The 17,214-nt window shown below is 36.2% G+C and overlaps 1 protein-coding gene across 3 annotated transcripts in view; it reads right to left on the bottom strand.

The window, feature by feature from the left end:
- Nucleotides 1–17,214, bottom strand: part of FANCC (FA complementation group C) — a 79,801-nt gene that overhangs the window by 56,430 nt on the left and 6,157 nt on the right. For 2 of the 3 annotated variants that reach the window (XM_085043703.1, XM_085043704.1), the window contains exons 2-4: nt 7,690–7,863; nt 6,070–6,157; nt 323–417 (exon numbers count right to left, since the gene is read on the bottom strand). In XM_085043703.1, the coding sequence (XP_084899829.1) occupies nt 323–417; nt 6,070–6,157; nt 7,690–7,854 (348 nt within the window). In that variant the 5' untranslated portion in view covers nt 7,855–7,863. The remainder of the gene's footprint in view (nt 1–322; nt 418–6,069; nt 6,158–7,689; nt 7,864–17,214) is intronic. The other variant, XM_085043705.1, reaches the window with a different exon arrangement.

Genomic DNA, 17,214 nt, shown 5'->3' with positions numbered 1-17,214 from the left:
AGGTTCTTTATTTTTAATAGCAACACTTGCTTCCCTTCTGATTTGTGGCTGCTGCTCACAATTCAAGGATACTAGACCTGGTGAATCTAGTATATTAAGAGCCATCAAAGCTACCAAATGTAAGATGTCACATCCTTTTAAGATTGAAAATTATACTAACAGTGACTGTGTTATAATTAGAATCACATACACTTCAACACAGTATATATGCAAGTTGTGTTTGGAGCAGTTTTTTAAATGACAGAATGACAGTGTGTCTATGCTATAGATGAAGCACCTTTAAATAATCAATTTAATTCAACACAGTCCTTCATTCACTTACCCGTATCCAGCTGTTGGCCTTCAGTTCCACTGGGCTCTGTGGTTCGCTGCTGTACAGACAACATAAGCACCACATCAGAGTCTTCTGGCTTTCATCTGTAGGGAAAAAAAGCAAATAAAGATACATTTAGAGGAAAAATAAAAACCCAAACAAAACACAGACAGAATTACACACAATAATCCCTATCCATCCACAAAACTTAGGCCCAAAATACCATCTGCAACTCATGCTGCTTCTATTCCACAAGATTCATACCACACATTTAACATTGCTCACTATACACATCTTGTGTAATTATTTCCTTTAACAGCAGTTTAAAAGGTAACAAAGTGTTCAGAATCTATACAATAATTAGATGATCTTAAGAAACTTGCAGGACCTAGTAATTCATTTACATAAATAATACCTGAAGTTATCATCAAGGAACTTTCAACTCAGTATCTAAAAAATATCATTAATAGTAGACAATAATCAACAGCAATAAAATAGTTTATTATATTGTGTCCAAAGCTTGCACAACTCAAGTATGCTCACTTACAAAAAACTTAGGTGTATAAAGTATGAAATCATTCATAACTATCATGTAAAGTATCAAGTTCTCTGTAAAAATATAGGAAGAGTTTCCATGCCTCAGGAAAATGACATTTCTGCAGACAGAACAGCTAAATGCTGATGGAAAAATGATTCTGAACTTCTGTTCAAAATCAGATTGGGTTTAACTTAATTTCTAACCCACTGTTTGAAATGAGTTCTCTTAAGAATCTAGTATAAAATAAGCATGACTCTCACTGCTCAGATACACAGATATTATTAGAGAGCAGCCAATTATCTGGAATAAGCAGCTGAAGAGCCATTTAACTCATGATTATTTCCCACAACTTTTTTTTCAAGAGGCTCTGGTGGTTTTTTCCCTTATGTTCTTTGGCACACACCAAGATTCTCTACAGTGAATTTAATCCCAGAACAAAATTGTGTGACTGAAATGAAAATTCTGAAAACTGGATGTAGTATTGTAGTTCTGATATAATATTCACTTAGCAGGCAATAATCTTCTTGTTAAAAATAATCCAAACAAGTGATACCACCAGTTTTAGAAATTACATTATGAGACAATTTGATTATCAAGCTCAATAAGTGATTTCTTTTGTTTTCTGCGTACTTATTATCCAGGATGTAATAAACAATATTATTTAAAAGTGTTTTGTTGGGAAAGCCTGAGGAAAAAATAAAAAGTCCATTAAGTAATGCCTGTATTTTCACCAGGTGACCAGAGACGTTAACACTGATTTAAACCAGTATTCCTCAATAAATGTCCAACAAGCCTGGAGGCCATTACTGACCTCCCACTGAGTAACATCTCTGCAACAGAAATGGTTTTGCAAGCATACACTTTTAACTGACCACAGTTCGGGGTATTCTGCCACTGTGCACTTTGGGACTTGTTTTAATATTAATTTTTACAAGGCTAATAATTTCCTATAGATTTTGTAATTCTGAAGTTAAAGGATACATCTTGCACACTGCTCAGCATAATTTCAAAGTATCCTTAAACTCTGATCATAAATATATCCAACTGGCATGCAGACATCAGCACTAACAGGCAACTATCTTCTTCAAAAAAACATTCCATCTAAACTTTACTATGACATTATATGGGAGGAAAAATAAACAAAGAGTGGTTTATTTGTTTAAATTACTAAATCATAGCCAATTTTGTCTTGAAAAGTGAAGATTTGAAACATTATTAATTACTAATACTAAAATATTGCCTGATTATGAAGTCTAGCTTTTGACATAACTTTCAATTATATAAATTACACAGAAAGAGACAGGGAAAAACACACCAAGTCCAAATCTCTTACCTGAAACAACATATACCATAATTCAAGTATTCCTTCTTTTAACTCATCCAGTTTATACTGTACCTCTACAATACATCAATAAGTCCTTTCATTAAAATTTTTGTTCTCTTTGATTTAAAAAAATTAAGAAAAGAGGTGACAAAAATGCGTATAACTGCTTGAACAGGCTTCTGGATGAGGAGATTTTTTGTTACATATGATGACTTACTGCATACTATAAAATAAATTGCATGTATTGTTGCCTGTCAGAAATGTAAATCAGCATGATGAAAACTAAAATGATGAAAACAAAGCTTGTATAAACTAAGTTGGTACACTTTGCCAGCATAGTGAGTTTACACAGATTAACCTAGATACATTCAAACCTCAACCCAAGCGAAACCAACCTATACTGGTCCCATAGCTAAACCAACCATTTCCAAAAAATAAGGAACTGATACTGCTGCAGATTTTTCTAGTCAAAATTACTTTTTGGCCAAAACTGAGTTAGCCGCCCATAGATCTGTGAAAAACAGGAAAAGGGCCAATAAAATCCTCTTGCTGATACACCCCATGACACACTCTGAGGGCAACTCTTGATTCACTGCTTTCTTTTCACAGCTGTCCTGGAACAGGGGATGAAACATGGAAAGATTGAGACAGATCTTAAAATAATTACAGCAGCTGCAAAAGATAATCATATCAAAAGACCAAACACACAGCCACAGAAAGCTTACTGGTGGATTTTCCCCTCCCAGTTTCTAGCAACTGTGATCTCCATGGAAAACATACGATCATGATGTGCACTGAAAAGCATTATCAGGATACAAACAAAGGCATTTGATCTTACTACGGCATGAAAGAATGGCTAATACCCAAATAACCAACCAACTAATACATTCACAGAAAAAAAATTAAAAAGTCAAAGGTGGATATTACAGCTCAAAAAACATTACCACCTATCTGCTGGACTTCTTTATGGAGGTTAATGTTGTATTCCAACAAAGGGAATAAAAATTTTCTGTAGGAAATTTTAGACAGCTTGGAAGCTCCTTTATGTAAAAAAAACCAAACCAAAATACCGACAATAAAAGGGGACAAACCCCAAAGAAACAAACAAAAATAAGAACTAAAACACCTCAAATCATCAGTCAAAAGTCAAAAGTTTTATGATCAATCAGATTATACTGCGTTCCTGCCAATCTCGTAACAAAAAAATTTTTAAAAACCCAGAAACAAAGAACAAAAATGAATGTTTTTCTCATAACACAGTGTAGTCTCAATCATCCAAAGTACAGTCAGTTTATAAATACTATCCTGAATGGGGCCAGATGGAAAGAAGAAAACCCTAATCTTACAGCCAGAAATATTACTTTTAGAGCTCGTTGTAAAATTTTATTGAAACATATCAACAAAACAACAAACATATCAACAAAATGTTGATTAACTAAAACTGAGCTTACTGTGGAATTGAATGTATTCCCAAGCATGCACACTCACACAAATATACTGACATATAGAGCCACCAAGAAATTCCCCAGCATTTACAATATTAGTTTGGGATTCAAGACATTTGTCCTCAAAACTCAAACCAGGAGGGTCCTACTGAGAAGGTAATCCCACAACCCACCAAAAAAGAAAAGGAAAAACCCAAACAAAAAACCACTGGAATTCCTTACCAAGACTGAATTCCTCATGTATCCCTTGTGGTTTAGGACCACAAGTACAGACATGAAATTTTCTTCAGTCATGCTTCCCTCACATTAGCATTCTAAATAAGGCTAACTTGGTCACCTCCTGCTCAGGAGTGTTTATGAGGAGATTATTTTCCCTTGGAGACCACACTTCCTGCACTGAGTGGTCAGCCATGTCAGCTTCCAGCACCAACAGACATTCATCTAAGGCAATGGGTATTGTGGTTTGGACATGGTGCAGAAGTATACAGTATTTCCTTCTCCATTTATTAGTATGAAAGACTGAATTGAATAAAATTGGTTCCTTCTTCTATGAGGGTGGCCTGATCTCAGACACATGCCTGAATGAGCTATTTATCCAAATGAGAAATTACATGAAACCCACTTGAGAGTCAGCATCTGCTATATCCAGCACTATCTTAAAGCATATCTTCAGAACTAGTGCCAACTAAAATTAAAAACTGCTGAATCTAAAATGCCAGCAGTCCAAAGAGTGCTCAGGTGGCTCCAAGAAGAGGAAGTGGTGGGAATGAATAAGCAGACATCTTCAGGTCTATGAATGTCAGAAAATCTTTAAGCATTGAAGTGAAGGATTCCATTTTGAGCAAGCAAAGTTCTCTGAATTGGCTTGCTCGCTACTCTGAATTTGCTACTACTTGCTACAAAAAAAACGCCTGTAGTAAAACTTCATTCTCAACCAAACTTCAGAGGTAACGATAAACTTGCTGAAAAAGTACTTTTGCAGCTTCAGAAAATGCTGAAGGAACACGAAAAAGAGGGAAGAAGTAGAGGAAACCAAGAATGTATTGCTGATGTTGTTGTGACAAAGAGCCAAAAGCAGACACAGATGGCTTTCAACTCTGATGAGAAATATAGGTGAAGCTACTTTCTATAATACAACAGATTGTCAGCTCAGAAAAACCGATGGTCTAAAGACTTGCACATCCAAACAAAAACTCAGACGCAAAGTATGTGTGTAATTTTAAACCTCAGTAGTTACCAACATATCAAAAACTATGATTTAAAGGGAGAACTCTCTGTTGTAAAAACACATCTGTAAAGTGTGAAAAGGCTTTTCAAAAAGCACACATTTGGGGCTCTACAAAGGTGGTCTATGTTTAAACCTACGGTTCCATCCCAAATTTTCTTTTCAGAAGGGAAGTGCTGACATTACACACATCTACCATGTGTTTTACAGACAAGTTCATGCTGCCTGTGCTTGCAGCTGTCTAGAAGACAAAACCAAAACAGAAGATGTATGTTGCGCTTGACTCAATAAGCCCTTACAGGTGAAAACAAAATTGCTCTTTTCTGGGGTTTTTTTCCTCTTTTTAAATTTTATTTGTAGTTGTAATTAGAGCAAAAGACTGACAAAAAGTTATTTTAAAGGGTTCACAGAGAAGCTCTGAATTAGTTTTCTGCTTAAATGAGATCCCAAGTAATTTATCAAAATATGAACATCTCTGTGAAAAATTTATCAGAACTTTTGGTGACATAGCACAAGGAGACTCTCCTCCCTCCCAACTGTTCTCCTGTGTCCAATTTATTTTTCTCTTCTATGTTGTCACCCACATATATATTGACCACCAGTAAGGGCATTTTGGTTTTTCATATGCTTTTCTCCCATATTACCACTTTACTGCTTTAATTTTGATTCTATGTGCATTTTCACTAGTAAAGGATGGAGGGATGGGGAAAATACATGTTCAGAATTCAGTAAAAACAAACAAAATTGTAACTTAGTAGAACTTCAGACTAATTACAAAAACACAAGTATCAGAAAAGTTAATTCTTTGACATTAGCATATAAAATAGGATATTCTGATACATACTGAAAGAAACTTCTGTTGAAAGTAATTTGAAGCACTGGATTTTTCACACCTTGAGACCCCAGCAAAATGTAATCAATACAACAAAAAAAAAGTATGGAAATCATGATGCACATAAACACTCACTGGGTTTAAAACCTACTGGTCCCAAGCCAAGATTCCATAATTAAACCATGAAACTAATTAGATCCAAAAGTGAATTTAACATTTCTGAAAGCCATATATTTTAAATAACATGGATAGCCTTTTCATCTTTTTACTTCAGTAAAAAGAATGCTGTGTTTTTATGGAAAAAATCATAGTGTATAACAAGTCATATTTTCCTAATTTCAACAGAATAAAGTGTATGGCACTGCTGCAGAAATATCTTTACATGTTCTTACCATATCCGATAACAAAAGGATTCCAACAGAGCCTTCCTAGAAGCTGTCCAATTAAAGGGAACCGCTGGATTGCTACAACTGAACCCTGCTAAAACATAAGAACAAAAACATAGTAAATACACTGCACATCAAAAGTAGATTAAGTGACCCATTAATGATACACATTGTTGCAAATGACAAATCCAATGACTTCACTGTGAAATGCTCTGAAAGCTAAACACCTGCATGTATGTAAAAAACCAGAACTTTCTGAAATTTGCCATAATGTCATAATTCAAGTAAGTTAAAACTTACATACACAATTTCCTTACCTAATACTTAACTATGCTAGAAAATTGGTTCTCATCAGCCTCACATCAGCAACTAGATCAGTATTAGTAATTAGCAAGTATAAGATTTCATTGTATTAAAAGCCTAATTAACACACATTTTTGCTGTTCCTCATTGCTATAATATACTGTCTCACAGTTTCTTTAATTAATTAATACCCAGTATGGCATAAAATTATCTTTGTTACTATTGCTTGCTTTCTTTAAAGTAACTTAATGACTACCCAGTAACAAAGTGACATTCAACTTCTAACCAAACAGAAAGCAGTTTCACTATAAAAGTAGTAAACAAATATACAATCCTGTGTTATCAGTCTTATTTTTCTATTTCTGTAGCTTTACTATCTAATAAATGAAGGCTTTGAAAAACAGAGCTGTGCTAAGATAACATGCAAGTAGCAGGAATGATAACCATCTCCTGCTACTACAATAAATTCCTTACATTTGTCTCATGTTTGGGGCTAGACCTAGACTTTCTGGGGCCATATTCACAAGGTCCACTTCAGGCCATGCCTCAGATTACTTGAAGTAGCAAATTCAAGAAAAAGAAATACAACTATGGGAAAAATTGCCACTTCCCAAGATACTTTTATTTAAAATTTAAATTCAGAAACAAATCTCACTCTGCAGACTATACATAAGACTATTTAAAAATAAGAACTTCCATAAGCAGCAAGCCTTATGCCATATGCAGTACTTCTAAAGCTAATTATCCTGAATATATACACAGAAAATGCCATGCTCAGAAAAACATATAAGCAACTAAACACAACTGCATTTACTCAAGTGAATGCAGACAATAATGAAATCAGTAAATAGAACAGGCAGCAGCCTATGCCAGTGATCTGACCATGTTGCTAGAATTCACTGTGTGTGCCATAACACAGGGGTTAACATGTCAGCAGAAACTCTAAGATTTAAAGGATCAGTTACAGTTTTGCATGTTAAGGCCTTTAAATCTTCCAATTTATAACCTGACAACCAGAATCAAATTCTTGTTTATTTAAAGAATTTTGTTAAGAGGCTAGAGCATTGGTTGGGAAAGCTCACATGACATCAACCAATCAAGAAGAAAGCTCCTTTCACAATAAATCAGGGCAACAGGAAGCACACTCCTGTTTGCATTACCTGTGACTGCTTCCTCAATTTGCCCCTCTGATCCAGCAATACATTAGGTCAACAAGACAAATCTCTTTGCTACTGTTAGCTTCTGGTTTTGTCAAAATATGGTGCAGATTTTTTTCGGAAGGCTACTTCAAAACAAGTCACTCTTCCTTCTAAAGTCACTTACCAAATGTTTTAAAGTTTCATAAAGCCGATGTAGAAATTCCTGGAGCTGGGGCAAGTGAAGACACACATCCTTCTGGGATTCCAACGTAGTGGCTTGACCCCATTCAACAGCTTTATCCAACCAATATTCAAAGTTCAGTTTGGGCACTGTAGTATCCGGAGCCATGCCACAATCCTGAAAAAGAGATTTTATCTCTCCATCAGGCAGCACTAAACACTGGCATCAAACCAAGAATGAATATACAAAGAGGGATTGCTGCTACCTTTTTTGCGTACACGCATTAAAGGGGATGTAGGGGCTGTCTGTGTTTACATCTCATAAGGCTGGCAATTTTATGTTTAATTTTAAGAGGGTAAACTAATCACTTCATTATGATAAAGTAGCAAAGGGGACATAGTAATCTGTAAATTATCTTAGAATAAATATAACACCCAGAAGTGCTTCAGGCTTTTTTGATCTAAGTTTGTCACCACCAATAATTCACTCAGAATTCTAGAAAAATTTGAGTGTGCATTTGTTTCAAATGCTATGCATGATGAAAAACCAAAAATGTTTGTTCCAATATAAATGAAAGCATTAAAATAATGCTCAGTCGAAACAAAAGGCACTAGGAGGCCTTTGCTCATTGTAATTTCTATTTTTCTAATTGATCATTAGCTTTAAGTGCAAAAAGAGTATTCTTAATGGAATTAATATTCTCCTTAATAAATTTAATATTTCAGTTTGGTTTCTCTTTGAATACCATACAAATAAGAGGGAAAAAATATAACCATATGCAGCTTTACATACAACTCAGTTGTGAATGAAAGCTGTACCATAAATGACCTACATCCTATGGCACACTTCACTCTAAAAAACTGGTCTTTGAGAGGTAAGCACTGCCACAAAGCCAGAATATTAAAATCTAACCAAACTGCCCCAGTAAGATACCAAAAAACAGCCCACATTTTTTTCTGCTTTACTATTATATTTTTCTTTGACAGAAGGACAGAGAACAGCACAGCAGGTAGTACAACAACCTTTAAATCTCTCTGAAAAAACACCTCTTAGGCTGAAAGAGCAAATGAGCTCTTGCAGCTATTCAATCATTGTTCTTTCTGTCAAAACTGTAAAGACAACTGTCAATTAAAAGAATGTGGTGGCAGTTTTCAGAAATGAACTGTTTCCCACTTGAACACAAACGCAGACACTCAGAGATGCCACAAAAATCCGTGAATATCTATCTTTGCAAGACATAAACAAAAAAAATAGACGAGAACCTCCACAGCAGCCCTGCAAACCAGGCTTGCTTTATACAGCTCACCCTTACAAACACAGCATTGGTATAGCATGCTAATCTGAGTCAGATAAAAATTGGAAGATCATTAATAAACTTGTTTAATTTCTATGAGTAACTAAAAAATAAATACCCCATAGTTAGTCCCAACTACTATATGAGTTTGGATCCTGCCCAGCAAAAAAAAATTAAGTTGTTGGATTGCTAGAGTACAATATCTATTTGCCCCAAACTCCAAACTTGTTCAAAGACAAGCAAGGCAGTGGCCTTGTGCTCTTTATTACACTCCTATTTCTATCTGCATTTGTTGCTGTCAGCAGAGCTCTTAAGGGATTTGTGCAGTGCCAAGGTCTTACAGATCTTCTCAGCTATCAAAACAGGCTACGAGACATTTCATCACAGTAGCTGGCTGAAGTGACACAGGTCCCAGTGGCAATTAGCCATCGAACACTTTTATCACCACAGGGACATAAGAAAGACTTTTAGAACAAGTAAAAGCCAGGAAGTGAACTAACACATTTGATTAAATTAATGAGCCTACTTGATGTTCCCAGATAAGATTAATCCTCCCTAATAACTGAAAAATCACTCCCCTAACAAAAGGCTCCTAAAACTTTTCAGAAAGGAGAAAAAAGGGAAAAACAAAATAATCAAAAAAGGAGGAATCACAAAAACTCCAGCATATCAGGGACAGTCATGAGTTGATCAAATATTAACTGAGGATCCAAGTAAAGCAAATCAAGAAGACTAATCTAATATACTAAGTACCTATTTCTAGTACTCCAGTATGAACAATAGCACAGCCATCACAACATTTCTTTTTCCAGAAGTCTCAGATCCCAGCTCCACAATAAGAAAGCTGTTTTATCTCCATTCTTCATTACAGCTAAATGAACTGAATTGCTAGTCCAGTGACACTCCTTTGTCAATTCCTTAACTGGTCCAGAGCCATTGCTATCTAAAAAAAAGACTGAGTTGCACATTCTTTTTTTGTTTTAACTACTGCTACTATAAAAAAATATCAGAAATAAGATCAGCACAGATCATAAGTGAAAGAAATTGCAGAAGTGTATCTATTCTCTATGCTGATAACTGCAAGTGTGCATTCCTTGGTGTGTCTTATAGCTAATTGCCTTAAAATACGTGTCCTGAGTATCTTGAAGATGAGCAATGCATTCTCCCATCAACAGACCTGCAATAATCACACAGAATACAAAGTAGCTCTATGTTCAGTGCTATTCAAAATACTCACTTTGTTGCACGAAAGCACAAGCAAAGGACCTGGAGCAACAAAACCTCAACTATACATTCTAGAGTTCAGAACCTATACTCAGAAGGATCCATCATGGACTTGACCCTTTCACGTATTTTCTGATGAAAATGAAACACCACTCTGTTTCTAAAGCAAAGTTCAGAAATTTTAGCTGCTGCTTAGTGCTCAATTCAGGGATACATTTATGGGAAAAAACTGGAGGAGATAGTTTTATGGCCAATTCCAGAGTGGATTAAAGGACAAATATTTGTGTTTTTCTGAAACTGCTTAAAATCCTAATATATCAGCAATAAGGACCAAATGATCCCTATGATTAAGAGAAGAGGTAATCTGCAAAGCATGTTTGGAATACACTATTTAGGGTGACACGTAAAGCTCTTTGCACTTTTTTTGGAGGGAGGAAGACGGGTTGTGCACTTCTGTAAAGCTTTGGAGAAGAACTACTCTTGTCGATCCCAAGGTAGCAGAATCCCTTACAGCAACTACTACATAATCACAGAATCCTGAGTTGGAAGGGACCTATAAAGATCATTGAGTCCAATTTTTAAGGGAATGGTCTATGTGGGAATGGAACCCGTGACCTCGGCGTTATTAGCACCATGCTCCAACCCACTGAACTCATCTCAGGGTTCAATGCAGATTTTCAAGAGTTATAATCACAAAAATGCTTAAAGCATTGCTGTTACCTGTTTGGAATACCATAAATGCACATTTTTTTATAAAATTATCCCAAGATCACCAGAAGAATACAATAAAGTTGCATTTCTAGGAATTGCTGCACTATTCACATAGGCCACTGACCCTTGTTTAGCATTTACTATGTGCTTCAATTCATCCTGGATCAAGAATGTGATAAATTTATTATACATTAAGATTTTCTGCATCACAACACTACTTATTCCACACTATTTCCAAAAATCCTCTACTTCCAATGGCACGATTTTAAGCAGTACTTGTTTGCTTTCATTGGAAGTTTCCAATGAAATATTTTATTGATTGTTTACTTTAACTATAGAATCTATCCTGAAAAGAGCAATTTGATTAAAAAAGCTTACTCTTGTCTTCACTTCAACATTACCAGAAAGCACATAGTAAAGTTACCGAAAGCATAAATAACCTGATTAAAAAGAAAACATACCAGACACAGATTCGATCTCAAAAAACATTACAGGATATAGGATAAGGTTTATTAGCCAGAGAAATAGAAAACTGTTAGGTAATCAAACACAGTTTAAATATTCTGATCCCAGTAAGACATAAAACATATTACAAGAGCTACAGAAATCATAGATAATAAACACTTGATTAATAATTTGACTTACGATACTGACAAATATATTCCTAAGGTCTCTTTCAGGTTAATTTCCATTCTTTTCCATTAATAAGGACTCCTTTTATTTTAGCCGCCAAAGATCAAAAACTGATTCTTATTTATGACTGTGTACTCCACAACAGGGCAAAATCAGAAGCTAGATTTATTATGAATTATCTTACAATATCTTTTACTTCCAGAAGGAATGGAGAAGGACTATAATCTTTAGTCCTGTTCTCTGAGAAGCCCCAGTCCAACCCTCTTGGCCTCACACTTGCAAGCACAGGGAACCTCGCAGAGCTCAGGTATGATGGTACTTGTTATACATTTTCGGAGTTAATGGCAGCATTTCTAACAAGGAATTTGAGTCTGTCAAGTGGGCTATCTGGACCAGTGTCTGAAACATACCACTTCAGTCACTGACTTTTGTTACCAGGTCTTGAGGCAAAGTCCCCAAATCTGGCTTTAGTAGGTTGACAAAAATTACTATTGAACATTTATGACTTAATTTCTCTTTAATCTTGTAAATTCAGCTGCTAAATTTAAATAAAATTTTTCACGTAGAAGGATTGTAGAGATACATTAAGGTATGATATTGCTTTATGTCACAGCACTCCAAGTAAACATGACTTAAACTCACATTCAAGATATGAAGCTCTCACTTTTCCTTTAATCAGTGATAAGTAGCTCCACACTCCAAACGAACATTTTACTTTACACTCCTCCTCTTCCTCCTCTCTTAAATCCCACCCACCAGCAACTTTAACTTTTGAGGAAACACAAACAATAAGAAAAAAGTTAAAAATACTTTAATGACATAGGGTCTGAAGGCCCCAACCAAAACAGGTCACCATAAAGCTAACAAAACCCATAAACATACATTCCAAATTTCAAACTATTTTTAAGGGATTTTAATACTTACAAAGCAGTAGAACAGTCCTTTTGTGCAGATTGATTACTTCAATAGGTGTTAGGAGACTAGATATTAGGTAAGCACTTCAGTATATTATATAATCAAAAAAATACCATCATTTTGACTCCTTAATCACCCTTAACTCAACTGTGATACAGCACAGTTGATACAGTAATAGAACAGAAGAGTATTAACTTACAGTTTTGATGTTTTGAAGATTATGATAATCATGTCACAAATTTATTATCTAACGGATATTCTGAGGTTATGCCAAGAAAAAAGAAAAAGTAGCAATTATCCTGAACAATGTTACTATCTTTTTATTTATTACTTCTCCACATAAAATATCTATTAGGCTTCTTTCACCGTGTTCTCAAGTATACTTCTAATCTTCACCCTGACAAGTCTCTTTTTGCTTGCCAAGAACAGAAGAAAATTTAATATATACTTCAATAGGTAGTAAGAGCAAATATAATTTACTTCCTGCTTTAAAGAAAATCTGCTACTAGGCTCCCCAATATATTTTTTTTTAGTTTATTAGGAAAAGAACAAATTTTTTTTAGAAATTTCAGAAAGGCCCAAGAGTAGTAAAAACTATGTGAAATTTAAAAACATACATAATTTATTCTTCTTATCTTATTTTTCACATTATCCCTTGCTGAGAAATTAGCTTCATGGGCTGTTTTAAAGGTTGATATTAAGCCTAATCTACACACACTGGCAGTCCAGCAGTAAAGGATAATCAAGAGAACAATTTCCACCTTTATTTTAGACTGGTGTGCTTACAACCAGTGTTGATTAGTGTTCATGTTTAATTTATTAACTTTTCAGACAAAAACAAGCTTGTCTATTTATCTTTTTCTCTACATGCACAACTATCTTACAGCAAGAAAAACCAACTATTATAGAAAACTGCCTGTCCATCTGCAGACTTTCCAAATTAAAACAAACTGCATGCCCCTTTATCTTCCCCTGAAAATAAAATCGAAGGACACAGTTCTGCCAAAAAAAAGGAATCAACACTGGCTAAGCAACCTGTAAAATCTGACAAACAAAATAGCTGTCAACCAGATGGCTGACATTATCATTCAATACTTAGACTAAAAATTTACTTGGAGAAAGTAATTAACTCCTATTTCTTATTAACTCCTATTGTTTCCTGCATTTACTCTGATAATTAGTAACTTAAGAGAATTGCCTTCTGAATTACATTATCAGATACCACTGGAAAAAGAGCTGAGTTTTCATCTTTAAGCAACAGTGGCTCCCTAACTGCAGCCCCTAAGGGCTACTTTTGTGGACAGCATAAACATGAAACCTCTTGCACAGGTTTAGTCTGAGTATCATTGCAAACTGCAAAATGATGCAGATGAATTTTGTTGCTCTGCAGTTCTAAAGAAGACTTGATGCCCTGAGGAAGCAACCTTTGCTGGGATTCATACAAGATCTCCCCTTCTAGGATACACTGAAAACATCACATCTCCCTCTCCCTGCAAAAGGACTGTATGATCATAAAGCTTTCCCCTTCCAGAGGGTGTCTGGGCACAGCTCCCCAGGGAAGTGGCCACAGCATCAAGGCTGACTGAGTTCTAGGGCATTTGCACAAGGTTCTCAGGCACACGGTGTGACTCTTAGGGTGTCCTGTGCAAAGTCAGGAGCTGGACTCAATGATCCTTGTGGGGGTCCCTTCCAACTCAGCATATCCTGTGGTTCCCATGTACCAGGTTTCACGACCCCAAAAATATTATTTATTTGCCTCACACAAAACTTAATGTTAACACTTGCTGGTTCCAATAGCTTATCTTGCAGCAGCAGATCTTCCCTCTTATTTACCCATTTCTAGAAGCTTAAGAATAAAGTACAAAACCATCTTAAATGGGAAAAGCAGAAATAATATCCTAGCACATCCATCTAACTCTTATCTTCTGCCTATAAGAACAGTGAAAGCAGGAGTGATATCACCACATTTTACAGATATTATTTGTTACCTTTCTATTATGAATCTTAACAGGGCATGCAGGCAATCAATTATACTTTCAAATACAAAATATGTAAGTACCAGCCCACATAATGGATTTTTATGAAAAAATTGAATAAAAAATCTTATCACAAGCCACTGAAAGCCATTCCTGCAAGGAACACAATGAATAAATGAATAATACTCGAACACCACAAGTATTTTTTTAAGTTACATTTAAGAGGAGAAAATAGGCAACAAAGTACAGTGCCTTTACATCTCTGACAGAAGACTCTACATAATTCAGCGAAGTACCAAAACTTACAATATCCTAGTTTAAAATAATTTCTATGTCACCAGTAGTCAGAACAAAATCCAGCAAGACCCACATAAAGCTGTCCATACCAGTAGACAGAGAATCAGATAGATGCGCAGAATGGAAATTTGTTTCAAGGCCATAGAGCAAATTCCAGATTTGACCATTGCACACTGATGCTAAGCAGATCAACATGACCTTCCAAAACAAAAGCCAGACTTGAAAGAAACAAGGGGCTCCTAGCTCACCCTTTAATTCCTTGCTTGCTCTTCCATATCTGATTTGCCTTATTAGTGACCTATCACAGAGGTAACAACAATATACCACAAAATACCGCAGAAGCTAAAATTCACATCCTGGCCACAGTGAACAGAAGCACAAACAATTACCCACTTTCATAATCTTCTAGAAATTGATGGGGGGGGAGGGGGGTGGCAGCACATCTCCTTTTAATATATTTCCTCAGTAAGGTTTATGTATTTGTCTTGCAAACCAAATACCAACCTTACAAGACTATTTGGTAACACTCAGGCCACTGTAATGTGGCAATCACTCTTTGTGCTTGAGGAATAAAGGTTTTGGGGGGACAGCGCTAATGAAAATTAATGTTCAAATACCCTTGGATTTAGTTTGCTGGACAGTTTTTCATTCAGTTCAGCTCATTTTCAGCTGTCTTATGCGACAACAGCAGAAATAAAGCCAACACAAGGAAAATTGCAGCTAAAACAACTACTCAAAGAATAAAGGCAACTCTGGAGACACAAGGTCTGATCAAGCCTTCAAACTACAGAGGGCAGAACTGTCTCTGGTATCTGGAAACATAAAAACAAAATATTTTTACACCACTTTGCAGGAAGTCTGATCATTGCTAACATCACTTTAGCGTCACTAACAGTTACAGTGTAACATCACACATCAATTGTGCTTGAATCTCTGATAGCAGCAGTCTAAACACTACACAAATTAGATGTTATTTTGCAGGTTACAGGAAATGGAATGAAATGCTGGTTCTGTTTATATCAATGGCAAAAATTTTGCTAGTCTCAATGGAGCCTAATTTTCACATTAAGCTTTCATGACAGTGAGACATCCACATAAGAGTAGCTACAGTAGAAAAATTAGACCTTTTAGCAATAATGGTAATTCTTGTTAGATTAAATCTATTGTTTGTACCCATTCTCCTCTACCAAATCTGCCAGCTAATGCATCGCTCCCTATCTAATGGGTAATCTGACACAATACAGCTTTCTGGGTTATCTGACTATACAGTTTTCATTATCCAATTCTAGCAAATAGGCTCTCACAAAACTTCATGTAAGCCAAAGCAAAGTGAACAAATTATAGTTACCTAAACAACGAGCAATTTTTGTACCAAATATAAATTCTACTTCCTCAGTTAAACTTTTACATGTGCTTACCAATGCCTCCCATAGCTAGACCAATATTAGAGATTTTATGCTTTCATTTCAGACATCTAAAGGCTTTCTTCAACCTCTACAGTAAAAAATTATCTGGGGGTGCTGGTGAGCAGCAGCTCAGTGTGGTCAGCAGAGTGTGCCCGGGCAGCCAGGAGGGCAAAGCCCATCCCGGGCTGCATCAGACACAGCAGCACCAGCCATCAATGGACAGGATCATCCCGCTGGATCCACCCTGAGACCTGTGTGCTGTGCTGGCCCACAGTCTGAGAAGGGTGGGAAGGTCCTTGAATGGTCCAGAGGAGGACAACAGAGCTGGGGGAAGGGCTGGAAGGCACAACCTGTGAGCAGTGGCTGAGGGCTCTGGGTTTGTCCAGTTTGGAGAGAAGGAGGCTGAGGGTGACCTCAGTGTTCTGTACAGCTTCCTGAGGAGTCGACCTGGAGAGGGAAATGCTGGTCTCTTCCCAGGATTTCCTGGAATCCAGTAACACAATATGTGCAAATAGTTCATCAGGGCAGGTTCAGACTGGACACTGGGAAACCTTTCTTTACCAGCAGAGTGGTCAAACACTGCAACAGGCTGCCTACAAATGTGGTTTTTGCTCCATGCCTGTTAAGTGCCTTAAAAAGAGGCATTTGGACAATGCACTTAATACCAAATTTAACATTTGTTCAGCTGTGAATTGTTCAGGCAGTTGGACTAGATTATTTTTGTCCCAACAAAACAGTCTCTTCTATTCCATTCTGATCCAAACATAAACCAAAACAATCAATTTCCCTCTTCCCCTCTCCTATCAACCTATATTTGTATACTTCTTGAGTGGAATACAGAGAAATTTATTTCCTAAAAATTCAGTTCCTTTGGGGAAAAAAAACCCAAACCAACAAAAAACCCTTAGCTAGAGATTAAGTCAAAGTTTCACCATGAAATAAACAGCATTTCTTTTGTGCCAGGTTCAAACTTTGAGCTATCAGTGAAGGGGATGTTGCATATACACCAATCCTTGGCCCTTTCGTTTTTAGAAATTTAAGTTCTGCAATTAACAGATATACAGTAATTCCC

This window comes from Lichenostomus cassidix, chromosome Z (assembly GCF_008360975.1).
Source record: "Lichenostomus cassidix isolate B80296 chromosome Z, HeHo_3.0, whole genome shotgun sequence".
NCBI classification, from domain to species: Eukaryota; Metazoa; Chordata; class Aves; order Passeriformes; family Meliphagidae; genus Lichenostomus; species Lichenostomus cassidix.
Note: the sequence above shows the minus strand (reverse complement) of the source record. Positions and strands in the feature narration are given on the sequence as shown.